Source organism: Cnephaeus nilssonii (genome assembly GCF_951640355.1).
Source record: "Cnephaeus nilssonii genome assembly, chromosome: 4".
Classification (NCBI taxonomy): domain Eukaryota; kingdom Metazoa; phylum Chordata; class Mammalia; order Chiroptera; family Vespertilionidae; genus Cnephaeus; species Cnephaeus nilssonii.
Genome location: NC_137075.1, coordinates 15,174,107 through 15,195,941, shown reverse-complemented (window position 1 = coordinate 15,195,941; position 21,835 = coordinate 15,174,107). Strand labels below are relative to the sequence as shown.

The window sequence follows — 21,835 nt, the reverse complement described above, 5'->3', positions numbered from 1 at the left end:
ACCGGCCGGGTACCTTTTGCATTTTAATTATGATGTATCTTGGCGTAGACCTCTTTGGGTTCATCTTTTCTGGGACTCTCTGTGTTTCCTGGACTTGTGTATCTTTTTCCTTCACCAAGTTAGGGAAATTTTCTTGCTCTCTCTCTCTTCCCCTTCCAGCACTCCAGTGATGCAAATGTTGGTACACTTGAAGTTGTCCAAGAGGCTCCTTACACTGTTCTCATTTTTTTTAATTATTATTATTATTATTTATTTTTTATTTTATTTTTTTTTTTTGCTATTCTGATTTGGTGTTTTTTTGCTTCCTTATTTTCCAAATCACTGATTTGATTCTTGGCTTTATCTACTCTACTGTTGATTCACTGTAAATTATTCTTTTCTTTCTTTTTTTGTTTTGTTATTTCTACTCAAAGATATGTTTTCACTGATTTTTTGAGAGAGAGAAGGAAGAGGGAGAGAGAGAGAAAAAAAGAACAAAAACACATTGATGTGAGAGAGAAAAACCAATCAGCTGCCTCCCTTACATGCAATGACGGGAGATCAAACCCACACCCTAGCTATGTACCCTGACTGGAATTGAACCCATGACCCTTTGATGCATGGGACAACACTCTAACCTACTGAGCCACACAGGCCAGGGCCTTTTAACTTTTTCTTCATTTCCATTTTATCTTTTATTTCTAACTGGTCCTTTGTTATGCTGTTGAGGTTCTCCTAATAACCAGTGTTTTGAACTCTGTGTCTAGTAGATTGCTTATCTCCATTTTGCTTAATTCTTTTTCTGGAGTTTTGTTCTGTTCTTTCATTTGGGACAATATTTTATGTCCCCCAGGTTTGGTAGATTGGCTTAATGTAGTAGGTGTTCTGTAGGGTCCAGTGGCACAGCCTCCCCGATCACCCAAGCTGGGCACTGGAGGTGTACCCCACTTTGTGTAGACTGTGTATACCCTCCTATTATAGTTGAGACTTGATTTCTATTGGCACATCAATGGGAGGGATTTATCTGAAAGGACTGGCTGTGACCACAGACCTCTGACCATCATGGAGGATCAGCTGTGCAGGGGGGCCACCTCACAGAGCAACACTTACTTTAGCAGGACTCTAGTGCCCACTGAGTCTGCTCCTTGAATGTGTTTCTTGTGAAGGTTGTTGAATGGTGATGTTTCAACATGGTCTGAAGTTGTTCACCAGATGCACTGGCTCTGGGGCCTCCCAGGAGGGTCAGGCCAATGTCAGCCACTGTCTTTGTTCTGCCCGGGTGTATCCAGCTTGAGCTACAAAGTGATGGGTGTTGCTTGTGCTGGGCTTGAAGGTGCCCAGGTGTAGCCGAGCTGTGAACAAAGGCTGGTTTCTGCCAGTGCCAGGCCTGGGGCTACTTAGCAAGAGGTAAGGGGCATACTAAGTCCAGATGCTGTTTGTTTAGGGGATTTTAGGAAAGTCTAAAGCATGAGCCAAAACAGGAAATTCCTATGGAAAAGCCACGAGAAAGGGCTTGGGTGGGCCCACAGGTTGGGTGGGGCAGGGTCTCAGGGAATCACAAAAGTGGGGCAAACAGTGTGAGTCAGGTTGGTCAGGACTCAGATATGGTGACTGTGGGCTCTGTGGGGGAAGGTCTCATCAAAAGAAGTATGGCCTCTGCCAGTACTTCTGTCTGGGAGAAAGCTGCTCCCCCAACTCTCGGCCTGATGCTGGACAATTCAGTTCCTCCCTGTATGCCAGGTGCCTTTCAATTTGCTACCCCAGCACTGGAGCTCAGGGGAGTGAGTCTGAATAAGTTTGTGCATGGGTCCTTTAAGAGGAACTGCCTGGGACTCCAGCAGCCCTCTGTTTCTCAGCCTCAATCCCCTCTGGTTTTGACAGCCAGAAGTATGGAAATTTCTCTTCCAGGCACTGGAACCCAGGGCTAGGGGTCCTGGTGTGGGGTTAAGCCCTCCTCCTTGCTCCTCAGGGGTGACCTCTGCTGCCAACATATCCCTCCCAATTTTTATACACCACACATGAGTGTGGGAGCAGCCCATTCTGTCTTTGCCCCTCCTACTAGTCTCATGTGACTTTCAGTTCCCTAGTTGTAGGACTTCCATTCATCCAGATTTCAGGCAGTTCTGAATGATGGTTATTCTGTAATTTAATTGTAATTTTTATGTGGTTGTGGGAGGATTCGAGTACCACATTTACCTGCCCTGCCATCTTGACCAGAAGTCCTCCTTCACTCTCTTAACATAGTAGGTGGAGTGATCCTTTCATATTGCAACACTCCTGCTATTCAGAGCCTTGCATATTATCTCTTTCATTCATAGTAAATTCTGGAGTCCTCACAATGACTTACAAAGCTCTACATGATCTGGCTGTCTGTTACCTTCTGACTTCACCTCCTACTGCTTCTTCCCTTTTACTTTACTCCAGCCACACTGGTTTCTTTGCTCTATTTTAGACATGTATTTCATAGTCACCACAGCACTTTTGCCCTGGCTGTATCTTCAATTATTTCTCTTCAGCCAACTCCATCTTCTTCCATTCTTTCTTTATGCAATTGTCATCTTCCCATTGAGGCCTGTGTTTTTTCATCATGTTCCCTCTACTCGCCTGGCACTCCTGAGCTTTCTTACCCTTCCCTACCCCACCCATCCCCATAGTGTTTACCCCCTTCTAACATACTTTATAATATAATTATCTCATGTTTTTATTGTCTTGTCTTTTCTGTTAGAGCAGATATAATCTCCATGACAGGGCAGAAATTTTTGTGTTGTTTTTTTTTTCTTTCACCATTGTATTATAAGCTCTTAGAACAGAGCCTGGCACATAGTAGGGTCTCAGTAAACACTTGTAAATTTCATTAAATCACAAAATAAGTCAAAGTGATGACTAGCATTAGGCACAATGAATTGGGTGGCCCTATACTGAAAAACAGTATATACCCTAGTGGAGAAAAATCTGTCCTAGTTGTAGTTCTGTGTCACAAACCACACCCAAATTTGTGGCTAAAACAATAATTTATTATTAACTTTCACAATTTTGGAGGTTGGCAGGCTCAGCTGAGCATGTACAGTTAAACTGATGCCTGTAGTAGCATGGAAGTTGGGAGCTGGTCAGGTATCTCTTTTTCCAGGTGGTATTTCCACTAGTCTAGCTTGGGCTTCCTCACAGCATGTCAGTAGTCATGATTTTTCACATGGTGGCTGGCGTAAGTCAAGTGGTAGCTACAAGTCTTCCTGTAGCTTTAGATGCCTTTGAGTCATTTTCACTATTGGATATGGGAATATCACATACACATACAAAGAGGGAAGGAATTGATGACCTCCATCTTGAAAACAAGGTCTCATTTGTAAATTATGCATAAGTAACCTATAGTAATAATAGACAAATATGTAAATTGACCATCCCTTCGCAACGCCCACAGCCAGTCAGGAGTGAGCATGCAAATTAACCTGACAAAGATGGCGGGCTTGTGGGTAGCACACACGCATGCAGGCGTTGAGCGGCCAGGGTCCTGGGAACGCCACTGGAGTGTCCGGTCCTGTCAGCCCAGCCTGGGGGTGGCTGGAGTTCCAAGTCCTTTTGGTTTCTGCAGCCCCTGGACCCGAAGCGGAAACCAAGAGTGCGGGGAGCACCAGGAATTCTGGGAATCATAGTTCTGGTGGCAGCCCCTCGACTGGAAGCAGAAGCCCAAAGCACGGGGAGCACCAGGAATTCTGGGAATCGTAGTTCTGGTGGCAGATGCGTTGCGGGATCTCCTAGACGCTAGAGCAAAGTGAGCCTGGAGCAAGTTACTGTTGCAGGTGAGGGATGGAGGGAAAGCAAAGGTGAGAGACATAAGTAAAATCAGAGTGTCGAGGAAAAATTAAAAGGAAGATATCCTGCAACTTCTAGGAAATCTCCACCAATGGAGCAAAGAAAAAAAAAAAAGACCTCTATTATTCTGTGAGCACCAAACCAAACTGAGTTGGGGTCTCAGACAATTCGCTCATATGATTGCAAAGACAAACACAAACTCCTGTATTGGAGAGGGCTCCCCTGAGGGCTCCCAGATTGGAGAGTGTGCAGGTTGGGCTGAGGGACTAGCACCCCCCCCATGCACGAATTTCATGCACCGGGCCTCTAGTCTATACTAATAAAGAGCTAATATGCTAATGGTTGATATGCCGTAACGGGTAATGACCAGGTCATTAGCATATTAGTTGGGGCGTTGCTCCGGGGACGGGGCGGAAGCAGGAAGACGCCCGGAGGAGCCGGGACAATCCCTTGCTGGGGAGGGCAGGGGTGAGAGCCCATAGCGCCCCCCTCACTAGTCCTTTGCCACCCAGCGCTCTCACTCTGAGTGCCCCCACAGCCCACCTGCCAGGAGAAGGAGCACAGCGCAGCAGGCAGGAGGCTTCCACGCTCTCCTCTGGCGCCATGACGGGACGGAGCCACTGCGTTGCTCCGGAGACAGATGGAAGTGGGGAGGCGCCCAGCGAAGGCGGGACCAGCCTGAGGTGACTAGAGGGACTGAGGGCGGGGCTTGAAGTGGCCAGAGAAGGCCAGAGAGTTTGGGGGCTGGGCCAGGTGCACTGGAGCTCTGTGTGGACAGGTTCAGGTGTCAAGGCAGGGCTGCAGGTGGGAGGGCGGCGCCGCACGATTTTGTGCGCTGGGCTCCTAGTATTAGATAAGTAGACTAGACTCTTAGGCATACTTTGGTGGGAAAGTTCGAGATACATTATTAAGGGAAATGAAAGTTGATCTAACCAAATTCATTATTTATATTTAAGAATATTACATTTCCTGTTACCTTGGTTACATGTTAACTGTTTACAAGCAGAAAATACCAGTAATAAGTGAGTCTAAGATTTATGACCATAGAGAGATACTCATTCAAGTCTTTGGTTGAATGCATGAATAGGTGATGAAAAATGCCACAAAATCATTCTACACTTAATTTTTGATTATTTACTGTTATGAGATATGTACCTAATAGCTATCATATATAAAATATACTTATTATAAATGGATTTCTAATTTTGCTTACATATCTGTTTTTAGTGATATAAATCTCTTTATTGACACACCTGAGAAAATTCCACTTTCTTCTTTGGGGTCAGTTCTGTCACCACCTAATGTGCATCTTTTTTTTGCCCTGTGATGCAGTGCAGAATGGCATTTCTAAGCTGGTGCCAGTTTCTTGGAAAGGAAAATCACGAAAGGGCGTTTAAAGTAACCATTTGTGCCTAGTGTTCTTACAAAGCAACATTCAGTTAATCTGCTTCTGAACATCCAGAAATGAAGAATTTCTGGATTCTTTTTAAAATTGTGTCCTAATCTTATGCCAAAATGTTAGTTCTGTTTGTACTAGGGACAATCCTAGTTCATAAAAACCCTGGACTAACAGTTCTTTTCTTCCATTAATTCATATTAGCCTTGGCTAAGAAATATAACTAACTTTGGAGTTTTAATTAATTTATTTATTATTTTCACTGATTCCATTACCATAATCGTATAGTAGAAGGACTACTGAACTAAAAAGTCAGATGACCTGATTTTTATAATTTATATAATCTTTTTCTATTCACTTATGCTTCTTTATATATACTCGACCTTCTTTTTTTTTTTTTTATTGATTTATTACAGTGAGGAAGAGAGAGGGATAGAGAGGGATAGAGAGTTAGAAACATCGATGAGAGAGAAACATCGACCAGCTGCCTCTTGCACATCCCCTACTGGGGATGTGCCCGCAACCAAGGTACATGCCCTTGACCGGAATCGAACCTGGGACCTTTCAGTCCGCAGGCCGACGCTCTATCCACTGAGCCAAACCGGTTTCGGCCTATACTCGACCTTCTTTGTGGGTTATTTTAAAGATGAAATGAAATGAAGAAATGCTTTAAAAAAAGTAAAAACAAATAGTATTTAAATACAAGGTGTTGTAATAGAAAGAAGATAGTTGTATTTTTCATAATATTAAAGAAGCTAAAGACTTCAAAAATCTTTAAATTTTTCTGGAAACTGTAGATGATATACATATAGTACACAATTCTAGATCTAGTAGTGAACATTTTTATAAGGCACATGGTATCATGTCTATTCCTCCTGCCTCATTCCTTTTATTTTTCGTAGTAGTTTTCAGTTTTTCCAGATAAATCTCCTTGTTTCTCCTCCCCCGTCGTACCACCCAATACACACATTTACCCACAAATACTTTTGTCTTTCTTCAAAGGGAGCCACCATTAAGAAAGATGAGCAGACTGGGGCCATCGTTGTGGCTAGAATCATGAGAGGAGGAGCTGCAGACAGGAGTGGTAAGAGTTTAAATGTGAAGTGAATATAGACAAGTCATGCTGCATTTCATAGATAATATTTTAATATATAACTAAGAGGATAATAATCTTTTGATATAATACAACAAAACAAGAAATAAAAAATATTTTTCTCTGTCTTGATATATGGGGACTTGTATAAATAAGTGAAAAATAAATCTCTCTCTACTCTCTTAGTTTACATGGGCTTCCAAGGTTACGTTCAGACTTGTTTCAGTGTTTCTGATTTGAAAGATACTACTAAAAGCATGTAGCCTTTTTTTTAAAAGTAAGAATTATTTTCTATGATGGAAATGATATGCATTTCTAGACACTGAGCATAATGTTTTTCTTTGATGTTATAGTCTTTGATTCATTGCTATACAAATGCATAGAATCTGAAACTGGAGAAGCAAGAAGGTCTTCTTTTCAATCCTCAGATATGTAACTTACAGTTTCTTTTGTAGGTAACACTGCTAATTTACTGAATTTGCTATTACTCAGGTCTTATTCATGTTGGTGATGAACTTAGGGAAGTGAATGGGATACCAGTTGAGGATAAAAAGCCTGAAGAAATCATTCAGATTTTGGTAAGCTGAAATTTTATTTTAAATTATAAATAAAATTAAATCACTATATATCCAACTAGGTTATGAATACAGGATTTGGATTTAGCAGTCCAGGGTTCAAATTCCAGCTCCATCACTTAATCCTTATGTGTCTTTGGAAAATACCTTAACCTTTTTATTGCCTCAGTATTTTCAGTTACAAAATGTGAATGAGAAGAGTTAAATATCTCACTGGAGTGTTTTGAAGATTAAATGAGCTAAAGAGTTTATTACAGGGCCTATCCCAATTAGATGCCATTTTTTTTGGTGATGCATTTATCTTTCCTTTCTCCCATCAATATAGCCTATGATTTCTAGGTATATAAAATAGTAAAACTAATTTAAATGTCTTATGAAATCCAAAGCAGAATGAAATTATTTTAGGCCTTGACAATATTTATTCTCAAGTTCATTTGTAAAGATAAAATGAAGAGAAACTGTCCCTGTTATATATGAAAACATATTATGAATCTACAGAAATAAAAAAAAAAGTTTAGTATTTCAAAACAGACCTCAGTATATGTGCATATTTAGTATAGATTATGGTGGCATTTTATATTACAGGGAAAACAATGAAATCATTTTGTAAATGGATTGGATTAATAATGATTCAGTTAGAAAAAATAAAGTCAGTCCCTATTTTATACCACACACAAAAACAAATCCCAACAAATTAAATATTCAAGTTTTTAAAAAATCACAAAAAGTAGAGTAAGATGTTAATATTGTAAAATTCAAGTAGAAAAAGAACTGATATTACTGTAGAAAACTTTCTGAACAGAAAAAGATGTCATACATGAAACAGACAAATGAGCCCTGACTGGTGTGCTCAGTGGTTACAGCGTCGGCCTGTGTACCAAAGGGTCATGGGTTTGATTCCCAGTAAAGGGCACATAGCTGAGTTGCAGGTTCAATCCCCAACCCTGTTCTGGGCATGTGTGGGAAGCAGTCAATTGATGTGTCTCTCTCACATTGATCTCTCTCTCTCTCTCTCTCTCTCTCTCTCTCTCTCTCTCTCTCTCTTCTCCTCCCTCCCTCCCACTCTCTAAAAATCAATGGAAAAAAATATCCTTGGGTGAGGATTAACAACAACAACAAAAAACTTAGACATGACATTGCAGGAAAAAAATTTCAATATATATGAAAGAAGGCTAATACTTTAATATATGGAGAGTATATAAAAATTAATAAGAAACAACATTTTTAGAAAAACTGGCAAAGCATATGCACTGATAATATACAAAAGAAAACATGATGTCTGAACAATACTGGACTGGTGGGGATTTAGAAACTTGATAATGCCAAGAGTTACCAAGGTTATAGGGAAATAAATATGTTTATATGATTTTGGTAGTAGGATAAATTAATAGACCTTTTTGAGGTGGCTACCTAATACTTTCAAATTTTTAAATTTGCATACCCTTTTTGTTGTTATTGATAGTATTACATATGTCCTCCATTTCCCCCCACCCTTTTTCACTCCACCCAGCCATTGCCACACCCAAGTCCTTTACCACACTACTGTCCATGTCCATGGGCTATGCATATATGCATATATGTTCTATGCTTAATCTCTTCCCGACCTCCACCCCCCTTCCCTCTGAGATCTGTCAGTCTGTTCCATGCGTCCATGCCTCTGGCTCTATTTTGTTCATCAGTTTATGTACATTAGATTCCACATATTAGACATATGGTATTTGTCTTTCTCTGACTGGCTTTTTTTTGCTTAGCATAATAATTTCCAAGTCCATCCATGCTGTTACAAAGGGTAAGAGATCCTTCTTTATTACAGCCACATAGTATTCCATGGTGAAAATCCACTACAGTTTGTTAATCCACTTATCTACTGATGGGCACTTGGACTCTTTCCAGATCTTGTCTATTATAAATAACTAGAGGCCCAGTGCACGAAATTCGTGCATGCGGGAGTGTGTCCCTCAGCCTCGCCTGCACCCTCTCCAGTCTGGGACCCCTTGAGGGATGTCCAACTGTCCTCTCACAATCGAGGACTGCTGGCTCCCAACTGCTCACTTGCCTGCCTTCCTGATTGCCCCTAACCACTTCTGCCTGCCAGCCTGATCACCTCCTAACCACTCCCCTGCCAGCCTGATTGATGCCTAACTGCTCCCCTGCCAGCCTGTTTGCCCCTAACTGTCCTCCCCTGCAGGCCTGGTCACCCCTAACTGCCCTCCCCTGCAGGTCTGGTCCCCCCCAACTGCCCTCCCTTGCAGGCCTGGACCCTCCCAACTGCCCTCCCCTGCTGGCCTGATCACCCACAACTGCCCTCCCTTGCAGGCCTGGTCCCTCTCAACTTCCCTCCCTTGCTGGCCATCTTGTGGTGGCCATCTTGAGTCCACATGGGGGCAGCCATCTTGTGTGTTGGAGTGATGGTCAATTTGCATATTACTCTTTTATTAGATAGGAGGATAGAGGCCTGGTGCATGGGTGGGGGCCAGCTGGTATGCCCTGAAGGGTGTCCTGGATCAGGGTGGGGGTTCCCTTGGGGCGTGGAGCGGCCTGGGCGAGGGGCCTGTGGTAGTTTGCAGGCTGTCCATGCCCCCCGGCGACCCAAGCAGAGGCCCTGGTATCTGGGATTTATTTATCTTCTATAATTGAAACTTTGTAGCCTTGAGCGGAGCCAAGCCTCCTGCTTGCTCTGTGGCCACAGCCATTTTTGTTGGGATTTATTTATATTCTATAATTGAAACTTGGTAGCCTTGAGTGGAGTCCAGGGCAGGCCAGGGTGTGCGGAAAGCTTGGCTTCCTCCATTGCCAGGGAAACCTAAGCCTCCTGCTCGCTCCGTGGCCGCAGCCATCTTGGTTGGGTTAATTTGCATATTTGCTCCTGATTGGCTGGTGGGCGTGGCTTTTGGTTGTAGCAGAGGTATGGTCAATTTGCATATTACTCTTTTATTAGATAGGATGTGGCTATGAACATAGGAGTGCAAACATTCTTTCGACCTGATGTTTAGGGATTCTTAGGATATATTCCCAGAAGTGGGATCGCTGGGTCAAAAGGCAGTTCCATTTTACTTTTGTTGAGGAAACTCCGTACTGTTTTCCAGAATGGCTGCAGCAGTCTACATTCCCACCAGCAGTGTACTAGGGTTCCCTTTCTCCACATCCTCGCCAGCACTTGTTTGTTGATTTACTGATAGTAGCCATTCTGGCAGGTATATGGTGTTACCTCATTGTGGTTTTAATTTGCATCTCTCTGATGATTAGTGACATTGAACATTCTTTCATATGTCTATTGGCAATCTGAATGTCATCTTTGGAGAAGTGTCTATGCAGGTCCTCTGCCCATTTTTTAATTGTATTATTTGTCTTCCTAGTGTTGAGTTGTATGAGTGCTTTATATATTTTGGAAATTAACCGTTATCAGAGATGTATCATTGGCGAATATGTTCTCTCACCGTGGGTTCCCTGTTGATGGTTTCTTTTGCTGTGCAGAAGCTTTTTACTTTGATATAGTCCCATTTGTTTATTTTTTTCTTGCCCTAAGAGTTGTATTGGTGAAAATACTTCTAGTTTATTGTCTGAGATTTTCCTGCATATATCTTCTCCCAGGCTTTTTATGGTTTCACAACTTAAATTTAAGACTTTTACCTATTCTGAGTTTATTCTTGTGTATAGTGTAAGTTGGTGGTCTAGTTTCCTTTTTTTTTTTTTTTTGCATGTACCTGTCCAATTTTCTCAAAACAATTTATTGAAGAGACTGCCTTTACTCCATTGTATTCTCTTGCCTCTTTTGTGTAGTATTACTTGACCATAAAGATATGGATTGATTTCTGGGCTCTCTGTTCTGTTCCATTGGTCTATATGCCTATTCTTGTGCTGGTAATAGGCTGTTTTGATTGCAGTGGCTTTGTAGTATGGTTTGATATCCGGTATTGTGATTCCCCCCATTTGTTCTTCTCAAGATTACTGTGACTATTGGTGGTCTTTTTTGCTTTCATATAAATTTTTGGAATATTTCTTTTAGATCTGTGAAATATGCCATTGATATATTTTTGTTTTGTTTTGTTTTGTTAATCCTCACCTGAGGATATTTTTTTCCATTGATTTTTAGAGAGTGGAAGGGAGGGAGGGAGGTGGAGAGAGAGAAAGGAACATCAATTGAGAGAGACACACCAGGGCGGGTGATCAAATGTGCAACCCAGCTATGTGCCCTTGAACCCGAGACTCTTCAGTGCATTGGCTGATTTAACCACTGAGCAACACCAGCCAAGGCGCCATTCATTTTTTAATAGGGATCGCTTTGAATCTATAGATTGCTTTGGGTTATATAGACATTTTAATAATGTTAATTCTTCCAATCCATGAATACAGTATATGCTTCCACTTGTTTGTATCTTCCTCTATTTGTTTTGTTCTGACTACAGGTCTTTTACCTCCATTAAGTTTATTCCTATATGTCTTTTTTTTTTTTTTCTTGCAAAGGTAAATAGGATTGTATTTTTAGTTTCTCTTTCTGAGAGTTCATTGCTGGTGTATAAAAATGCCATCAATTTCTCTACCTGATGCTATGTGGGCTCTTCTACTCATCTCTGTTGCTCTTGGTTGGGGATCCCTGCGTGGGGATCCTAGGGGCAGTGAACTTTGCAGCCAGGATATCCCTCTGGCCTCTTAGCTGCTGCACCTGCTAGCGGGGGCTTTTCCTTTCTGCATCTCCGTTCCTCTTACAAGTCTCTCCGTGGCTTCTTCACTGTTCCTTAAATATGATATTTTAGATCATTTATACTTCAATTGCTCAGTAGTTTAGCTGTAAATCCAGTTCATGGCTGGGAACAACTGCATGCAGCCTCCAGCTACTCTGTAGCTGTTTCTAACCTAAATTTGCATACCCTTTAATCAAGAAATGCAGTTTTTGGAAATTAATCCCAAGGATCTAATTTGGCAAATATCCATAAACAAAATATTTTAAAAAAATATTTAGAAACTATTAAGAAGGTTTCATTGATTGATCAATCATTCCATCTATATGATGGGTCACTGTGAAACAATCACAATGGCTGGTAGACCTATTTTACCTAATAATAATGATAATACTAATAATAGCATATACTGATTGAGCCCTAAATGGCATTATTCTAAGGGCTTTACATACATTAAAATACCCCCCCCCACAAACACACACACACACACACACACACAAACTAGAAGAATGGGAAGGGACTATTGAGAAAACTTTTGCTTTCTCTCTACCTATGCAATTCAGTATTATGTGAATTCTTAATAAGATTTGTGAATTACTTTTATGATAATCAGTAATAATGATATCGTTTTGAAATCACTCTTTTATAAAATTACAATATATACTATTAAACCCCATTTTACTTGAGACTCTGCTGTATTGGAGCTCCTCCTAGGCTTGCAAAAGCTGATTCTATGCAACTTTTCCCAGCATGGCTATCAGTGACTTCACACTGATAAATTGAAATTGGCTATCGTAGGATTATATATACCATGAAAATTGGCAAACAAAACAAATCAGGGCCTTTTTTATAAAACACAGTCCTAACCAGCACACCATTGATAGTGAGCCTCAGAGAGATCTAACCATTTTTCCCTTTCTCTCTCCTTCCCTGCCTCCTTCCTGTCTCTCCCTGTCTTCCTCTTTTCTTCCCTTCCTCAGACCTCTTAGATATGTTTTAGATATTTACTGCTTTTATAGAGTTTATAATTAGCAGAGATAGCAGATATTAAGCAATTGTATAAATAATTATTTAGATATGATAAATGCTAATAAGGGAGAGAAATAAATAGAAAATGACATGAGAGTTTATTAAAGGGAGATCTACTCTTGTCTGAGTTAGCAAAGACTTTTGGGTATTGTTGCTTGTTTTAATTAAATTTGAATAGTTAGTCAATCTTTTCATCTTTTAATTAATCTATTATTTGGTATTTTACTCACTAACCAGAATATAATAGTGATGAATGTTCTTTATTATTTTTTCTGGATGATGATACGTTTTTGTGTATGTGGATGCTGATACTTAAATGGAATAGTCTGATCCTTGCACATTATCTGTTCTCCACATTTATTGTTGTCTGTAGAAGGCACTATGCATAAGTAACTCAACATGGATGGTAATATATTCATCGGCATTTTAAAAGTGCACAAGGAGGTAAAAGTGGGTTTAGTGGCTGATGTTTTTTAAATTATTTGAGAAACTTTAGTGCTTTCTCATGTTACAGGAATTTATACAAAAATACTTTTCTCAGTTTGATCTATCTAAGAATAGAAATCCCAAGCTTGTAAATTTTCAGATGCATTTAGTTTTCTAGCTGTTTTTTCTTCCCTCTCCGTGGCTCTATTAGTTTGTTGTTTTTTTATAATTCTTTCCTCTGATAATCAGGCTCAGTCTCAGGGAGCAATTACATTTAAGATCATACCCAGCATCAAAGAGGAGACACCATCTAAAGAAGGCAAGGTAATTATTCCTTTAAAATCTTTCCTGTGGAGGGTGAGGGGGCTAATGTGTTTTTCATCTAATACATATCTCCTTTGTCATGACAAGTTTATTTTAATATTCTTTTTTAAAATTGTACTTAAATTAGAGTTAGAAGAATATTGGCCATTTGATATTTTTTATATTTATTCATTTTAAATAAAACTTTCTTCCAGATGTTTATCAAAGCCCTCTTTGACTATGACCCTAATGAGGATAAAGCAATTCCATGTAAGGAAGCTGGGCTTTCTTTCAAAAAGGGAGATATTCTTCAGATTATGAGCCAAGATGATGCAATGTGGTGGCAAGCGAAGCATGAAGGTGATGCCAATCCCAGGGCAGGCTTGATTCCTTCGAAGCACTTCCAGGAAAGGTGAGCTACTGGCACGTAATGATGGCCTTTCTTCAACTGACCTTTTGTTCTCTGCAAAATATCACTCAAGCATAGTTGTGATAAAATAAGCACTAAAATCTTGCCTTAGAGTCCTTTATCCCTCAGGTTTGGATTTCTGTTTTGTCTGAGTATGAATAATGACCAAAAATAATATGACAGTACCAGATCATATTCGGTTTTTGTTATGAAGCAAGTGGAAAATCACACATTAATATCTGAAACTGTATTGATGTGAAAGATGGCAAAAATAAGAGTGATTTGGGAGTGGGGATAGTTTATAAAAATTTGAAGTTAGAGAATTCAGTTCTTAATTTGAATAGATTGCATTGTGTTCATTTCCCCCTAACTTCAAGCTCTTTCTGAAGACTTTTAATATTTTGGTGTTATGTTAACCTTGGATCTGTACTGAAAATTGATAGGCATATTGACCTTCTTTTCCTCCCAGGAGATTGGCTCTGAGAAGACCAGAAATAATAGTTCAGCCCCTGAAAGTTTCCAACAGGAAATCATGTAAGTTTGTTAATAAGAATGCAGACTAACCAAATCTTGGTGTTTATTTTTGACTATTAAAGCAGGTATTTGTGGTAGAATGACAGATCATATTACCTTCTGATAGTTTTTGGATCTATATTTTAAATAGGTTAAAGTGAATCTTTTGAAGAAAGGGGTGTTAGGAGTAATTTCTAATAAATCCATGGCTCTTTAAGAAAAGGACTAATAACTACAGCTCTTTTTGAATTCTGGATTTAGGTATTTTATTTCTCCAAAGCCAGGAGGTTTGGGTAAGATATTTCTTGGTAAAGATTAAGGGGAAAAATTCACCACATTCTTGGACACAAAAGCAATTGTGCCTAAGAACAATTAATTGTTCTTCCTCTTAGTTACCCAGAAATCATAGTAACTCTGATCTTTTACTTGTCTGTTTGGAATTATTACCAGACTAGATTAAAATAAAATAAGAGTAAAAAAAAAATGACATAAGATAACTGAAAAATATAGTGTAGATTTAGGTTCCTTTTTTTTTTTTTTTCCAGCCCACCTTTCCCTCACTTCCCTTTACTTCCCATCCCTCAAGTCCCCCATCCCATAAATTTCCTACTTCATCTCTTCTAAATGTTTAAGGCATTTTAAGAGTTTTTAAAAAATCCCTTTGTTTTCAGCATGGAAATTGTACATTAAGAGGCAAAATGAAAAAATAAATGGTCCTGGAATTTTACACCAACATCTGTTTTTAGTATTGTTGCATTTTTCACATCTCCTGTTATTTCTGTCAGTTTGTAGAAGCTTATAGCCCAGGAATTACATCATTAGAGAGCCAAACTACAGTCAGTATAAATCTCCCAAGCAAGCAAATACTTCAAGTGCAGCACTAATTCAAAAGCCTGCTTGTTCTTGCTCTGCTTAGTCTAGGCAGAAAGGAAAAAAAAACCCAAACTTGTTGTAGAATGTCACATGTATTGTGACATCAGAAACTTAAAGTTGAACTAGAACGATGCATTATTTTAAAGTGTGATGAATTTTCACTGACAACTCACTCAGTTGAAAGGACCTTTGAGACATCCGTCTCACTTGCTCTATGAGAAGTTTAAATTTGGGGTCTGCACATTTCCAATATATCTGGTGCATATGGGATAAAATATGTATAACTTAAAAATGAAATTAATGTGATTCTCTTTGAATCTGAATCCATACTCAAATTAGTATAATTTGATATAATTACAAATTTTCATTTATTTAGTTGATAAATATTTCTTTAAAGAACTATGTAAGTTGAATAGGTTGTCTTTATAATACATTTCCCAAACTGGTTTCAGTATAGATGTGCACGAATGTGAAGTGGGGGGTGTGAGTGTATGTTTAAGCAATAATTGTAATGGAGGCTTTTTCTGTGTTAATTTGCGTAATTTTTTATGTTACTACTTCAATATTTGAATTTGAGAAATATTTATTTGAGGATTTATTTTTACTGAAATGTCCTCATTTGGATGTTTTAGTATTTTTCTCTCTCTCTCTTTTTTTTTTTTTTGCCTCTATAGTATTATTTAAAAATATTTACTGATCCTCCTTTCACCCTTTCTTCCTTATGTTTTTTTTCTTTTCTTTCCCTTTACCTCTTTTCTATTTCTATTTTTTACTAAATTCTGATTCACTGAGAAATGCATTGTTTGTTCTCATTAATGGATATTATTTATTTTGAATAGAAATAAATCTGGTCAATATTATCTCAGTTAAATCACGAGTGTATAATATATATGGCCATGTTCAGAGATAGTATATTTTTATGAAAACTAAGTAGAAAGCTAATAACTTTATTCTAAAATAATTAAAATTCAATTTTATGAGCATTTTTAGTTATTAATAGATATTGCCCTCAGTGAGATTGTACTAGGTAACAATACCATCCACGGTGTATGACCATCATTAATTCATTCATTCATTCATTCAAATGGCTTGCCATTGGCCAGGTGGGGCAGAGAGTACATGATGGTACCCTCTGCAACTCCCAGGGCCTTACAATCTTAGCATCTTCATTGTTTCTTTTCTTTCCTGTCTCATCTTCTTTAGCATGAATAAACTCTTTAGCATGAAATAAATACAATGTTTCAGAACAGTGTCTGATATAATTCACATAAAATCTACTGTTTTAAAGCATACCACTAGTGGTTTTCAGTATACTTACAAGCTTCTGCAACCTTCACTATTATTTAGTTCCAGAACATTTTCACCACCCCCAAAGTAACCCCATTAGCAGTCACTTCCCATGATTTCTTGCCTCTAGCCCATGGCAAACATTAATCTATTTTCTGCCTCTATGAATTTGCCTATTCTGGACATTTCATATAGATGGAATCATATAACATATGACCTTTTATAACAGACTTTTTTCATTTAGCGTAATGTGTTCAAGGTTCATTCATATTGTAGCATGGGTCAGTACTTAATTTCTTTTTATGGCTGAACAATATTCCAGTGTATGGCTGTATCACACTTAGTTTAAGCATTCATCAGTTGATGGGCATTTAGGTTGTTTACACCTTTTGGCTACTAGGAACAATGCTGCTATGAACATTCATATTTGACTTTTTTGTGAGGACACATGCTTTAATTTCTCACGGGAACATACCTACAATGCCCTATCAAAGTTACACACGGTAACTGTACGTTTAACTTTTTGAGAAATTGCCAAACTGTTTTCCATAGCAACTGCACCATGTTACATTTCATCAGCAATGTATGAGGGGTTCCAACTTCTCCACATCCATCAACACTTGTTATTGTTTGTCTTTTTTATTATAGCCATCAGCGTGGGTGTGAAGTGGGATCTTACTGTGTTTGTTTGTTTTTTCACTTTATTTTTATTGTTGACACTATTGCAGGTGTCCCTATTTTGCCCACCTCCTCCCAGCCCTCTCCCCCTACCACACTCTTGTCTATGTCTATGGGTTATGCATATGTGTTCTTTGGCTAATCTTCATTTGAAATTTTTGTTGTTGTATGAGAAACCCTTAAACTCAAAAGTTATGCAATACTCATGGTACTGGTTCTGAACATTTTAAAAGGCATTTAAAAGCACTTTGTTTTGTAACCTGTGTATTTGATAGTGATATAACTAAATTTTGTAAAGGCCATCTGACTCAACACTTCCCAGACTTCAACATTTAGCACTTAAACATTTGGAATAGGACATTCATGTCATCATGCCCTGGGTTAAACTATAGAATAAGGCTGTGAATAAAAACAAAGATGATATAAAATCTTCTATTTTTGTGACTCTAAATAATAATTCATGAAATAGGCTTTAAGAAAAGTATACAATTTAATGCAAAATGTCTAAAAGAATAATTTGGTCATGTTGGTGTTTACACATTTATGAAAAAAATATTCATGTTGATAAAAATTTTCTAAGTGCACTTAAAACCTAGGAACATATTGTTAGGCATTGAATTTAGAATAATGACTTCAGTCAGGTAATAGTATATATCAAATTGGGCAGTTAACACTTCACCAAGTGGTTGCTTGTATTACTACGATTTTACTCTATTTGATTTCACGGTGTATTGTTGTAACTAAAGTTTGCATGGAGAAAAAGTTCATAGACGAGGGCTCTAGAACTATAGGGGTTCAGTTGATGTCAATATAGAAGTGAAAAAGGACTAAAGAATCCTAGTCCTAGTATTTTTTCGTTTATATTTGTTCTGGAGTGCTGGATCCTGGCTCCATGATAAATAAAATCTGGAGCCGAGGTAATGCCAACTTTAACACTACCATCCTTATGCAAAGCTGTTAAGTGTGGGTAATGTTCATCTTTGCTGCTTGGTTATTTCCTCTCCTTATCTAATACATACCCAGAAAATAGGCTTCTCAAACAAACTAATTTGCCTTTTAAAAATTAAACATACTAGTACCTAACTAAAAACTAAAACTTGAACTCTTAAATCAAACATTCCTAAATCTTAGAGGCTTGATATAGGGACTCATCTACTCTTCCTCTTCTTGTTTTTTTGTTTTTGTTTTTTGGTTGTTGTTTTTGTTTTTGTTTTGTTTTGAAGAATTGCTTACTTAACAAAGAAATTATTAATAGAATTTTGTGCTCCCTTCTTCCTGCCTTCATCTAATGATAGGCTCACACATGGTAGATTTATATTAGAGACAGAAGAGCAGACCCAGAACTCTGATAGGTTTTCTTTAATATGACCACCTTTTAGATTATTATATGAAAGACACAGGTTAAGTGTTTTGGAAATGAGTAACAGTGTATCTTATGTCTTATGTAGCATATAGGAGTGGTTTTCATCACAAACTTGGCAGCTTGCATTTCATGTGTCGATATAAAGTATTCTGATTTTCTGCTAAAAGCTTATTTTTATAATTCAGTTGCATTTATAAAGCAGTATTATATCACCTAATCTTTAAAAAGAAATATGAATTTCTTTGACTACTTGAAATACTATGTTTCCATTCTATTGAAATTGAAGCATTTAAGTGAAGAATAGACTTCCTAATAGCATAAATAGTAATTCAACTTTAACTTCAATAGGCTGTAATTTACATTTAAATCCAGTTATATGGTATTCAGAAAAGGCTCTAATTCATATAGTGTATTTTACAGCAGAATATTCAGATAGTCCCTATATCAAGCTTCTAAGATTAAGGAATGTTTGATTTAAGGGTTTAAGTTTTAATTATTTATAGTGCTTAGCTTTCTTTTTTAGTTATCATCGATATTTATAGTGCTTAGCTTTCTTTTTTAGTTATCAAGATACAAATATCTAAAAATTTCTAATACTGCTGATTGCATATCATGTGGGTAAAAAAGATCTTTAACCGCAGCCAAAAGGCGTCCATTCAAACAGGGTATAGCCAAGTTCATTCAAAGACAAGCATTTTGTGGATTAAAGATCACAATTTACCAACAACCGAATTTAAACACTGACTAAATGAATGAGTTCACTCTATGTGGTACCAGTATCCTGGAAGGCCAAGTATTTGCAAATGATACATATAACATTACTCTACAGGTTGTTAATATAACTTTCAAGTTAAGTAAACTCCTTCCTCCTAGCATCTTAAATAATGTTTATTTGGTGTGTTCACCCATAAATCTAATTCATAAATTAAAAATTAACAAATAGAGTAGATGGCTTATGTTCTTACATTAAATTTTTTATGTCTAAAACATTGCCAAATATTTTCTTAATATTGGTGGGATTTTGTGAAGCAGAAACATATGGGGTTTTAGAAAACAGTAAAAGTATTTTTTCCCCCTAATACTAATTGATACTCTTTGGAGATGCCAACGTTTAGTTTGTGTGGCAAGAGGTGCAGATGAACTGAGCTGTTAATTGCATGTCTTATTACTGAGGATTGAGGTGAAGGCCTTTCTAATTTTATTGCTCACTTTTTGTCTCAATAAACTGTGTTCTTACTTATATGAATATGTTGCTTGTAAAGCACTACCAGGGGATGTGCTTTTAGCTTCTCCGTATGAAGGATTCTAGGTGATACTGTCCCTTGCCTTTTATCTGGGGACCCCGTGCCATGCAAGTTAAGAATTGATGAAGGTTAGGGGTCTGGTCAGTGGTCATGATTATTACAGACTTGAAGGGGAGATTGCAGTGCAGGGAGATAAGGGAGTATAAGAAAGCCATATCTAGGGTGAGGATTTAACTTTGCCCCTATCACACCTACCTAGACACCATTTCCCTACTTGTCCAGGATATTAGACATGTCTCCTTCAGAGTAACCTTTTATGTAGCAGCTTGGGAAAGCTCTCCTGCCCTGTCTTGCAGAGCTCATCAACTATTTTTCCTGAGAGCTTTTCCATTCTCCGACGACAGCAAAATTGTTCTTTGTGACCTGTTGGCCTTTCTTTGCCTTTTATAATTTTCCCATCCTGCTCTTCAGTGCTTGAAGATGTAGAGAGTGGATTCCTGATGAGGCTGGGGAGAGGAGCTGGCCCGGCCCCGCCCTCCTGTGGGGAGAAACGTGAGAGGTTGAAGCTGCCTGGTTGGGGGGCAAGAGGCTGGCGTGGTGGGAGGCAGTGCGAGTAGGCAGAAAACTTAACTGTATTTCCCTTGATTTCTCCCCCATCTTGTATTTTCTAGCTTGAGTTTAAGAAATTAAAAAGCGATTTTGATGTGATAGTATCACATAGTGATTGAAACCCAAGTCTGGAGCCAGACTGCATGGGTCCAAATCCCAGGTTTGCCACTTCTGAGACCTTTGTTTCTCTGTATCTCTGATTCAGTAAAATGGGGAAAATAGTATTTGCCTCTTAGAGTTGTTGGAGAATTAAATAAGTTTATGCATGTAATGTATACAGAAAAGTGCTTTACCATAGTAAGAATCATGCCAGATTCCAAACTCTCTTCCAAGATCAACCTTTTATGTAGTTTTCCTCTTTGTTCAAGTCGGTAAGTGTAAGGAAATGTTCATTTGCTTTTCCTACTGGATATCTGGTAATGTCCAAAGATACTTTGTATTGGAGATACGCATGTGTGTTTTATTAAGCTAAATACCATTGTCTTCCTACTTAATTATTACGTGGAGGAAATACTCTTTTTGAGGATTTGTGCAGTATATTCATGACCTTTTCTTAGACTATGAAATACACATATACTGTATGTAATGTAAATTAGAGATGTTTGTTTTTATTGTGAGTTAGTTTTGGTGTTTTAATTTTTGGGTTTTGTGCATGTGTGTGTGTGTATGACATGACTTTTATCATCTGCTTTACCTGGCACTGGTTCTTTAAACAATCTATCCTATTGTTCCTATCAGAAAATATACTATTTAACAGTCTACCTTATGGTGGAGTGTCTGAGGTTGAGATTGATCAATTTTAAGCACCGCTTGGATTATTTTCATCATGCCTACTTGCTTGGCTTGGCTAACCCATACCACATTGTTTATTGCTTGTTTTCTAATAATTTGCTTAGATACACATTGCTTTTCAGAGCTAATAAGAAATGGGTATGAGTGAACTCACAATGTGGGCACCTCATTATATGAACCTGAATAATAATGGTTTGCTTGTCACTTTGCTACTTTGCTAATACTGTTCAAATAGAACCAATACAGTTTGAGGACGCATAGGTATTTGAAAGTAAAAATAACATGGTACACACTTTCTCCTCAGTGTTTTCTTTGACTGCCAATCTATAGTTTGGAGACAGAAGGGAGCAAAGAACTGTTATGATCAATCCCATTCGCTCTGTAAGGTCATGTAGCAAAATATGTTCCACCGTGACTTGTGGTTAGATTTTGCTTCTGTTAAGTTGCCAGCCCTTTTTCCACCTTTACCTCAAGGTGAGTCTCCTAAGTCAAACTTGACTCTTAAATTACTTACTGTCCTATTAGTAATTTAAGAATTGTTCAGGATTACTTTTAAAAATACCTTTCATCAAATTATATGGACAGAATGAATATAAAAGGTTCTGCCTGACTCATTTTACATGTGTAATAAGTTGATAATTGTTAGACTCTTATTCAGTATTTAAACACTTTAGGGGAAAATTGGTTAAAATGTTTGGGTTTGTGTGTTTTTTTTGTGTTGTTGTTTTTTTGTTGCTATTTTTATCATGAAATATCTTCAGTGTTGAACAGACAGAT

At 38.1% G+C, this 21,835-nt stretch overlaps 1 protein-coding gene across 2 annotated transcripts in view; it reads left to right on the top strand.

Moving 5' to 3' along the window:
* The window catches only part of MPP7 (MAGUK p55 scaffold protein 7), a 351,927-nt gene that overhangs the window by 255,532 nt on the left and 74,560 nt on the right, over positions 1-21,835 (top strand). For both annotated transcript variants that reach the window (XM_079768452.1, XM_079768451.1), the window contains exons 7-11: positions 6,188-6,269; positions 6,771-6,856; positions 13,237-13,311; positions 13,506-13,702; positions 14,169-14,233. In XM_079768452.1, coding sequence (XP_079624578.1) covers positions 6,188-6,269; positions 6,771-6,856; positions 13,237-13,311; positions 13,506-13,702; positions 14,169-14,233 — 505 coding nt within the window. The remainder of the gene's footprint in view (positions 1-6,187; positions 6,270-6,770; positions 6,857-13,236; positions 13,312-13,505; positions 13,703-14,168; positions 14,234-21,835) is intronic.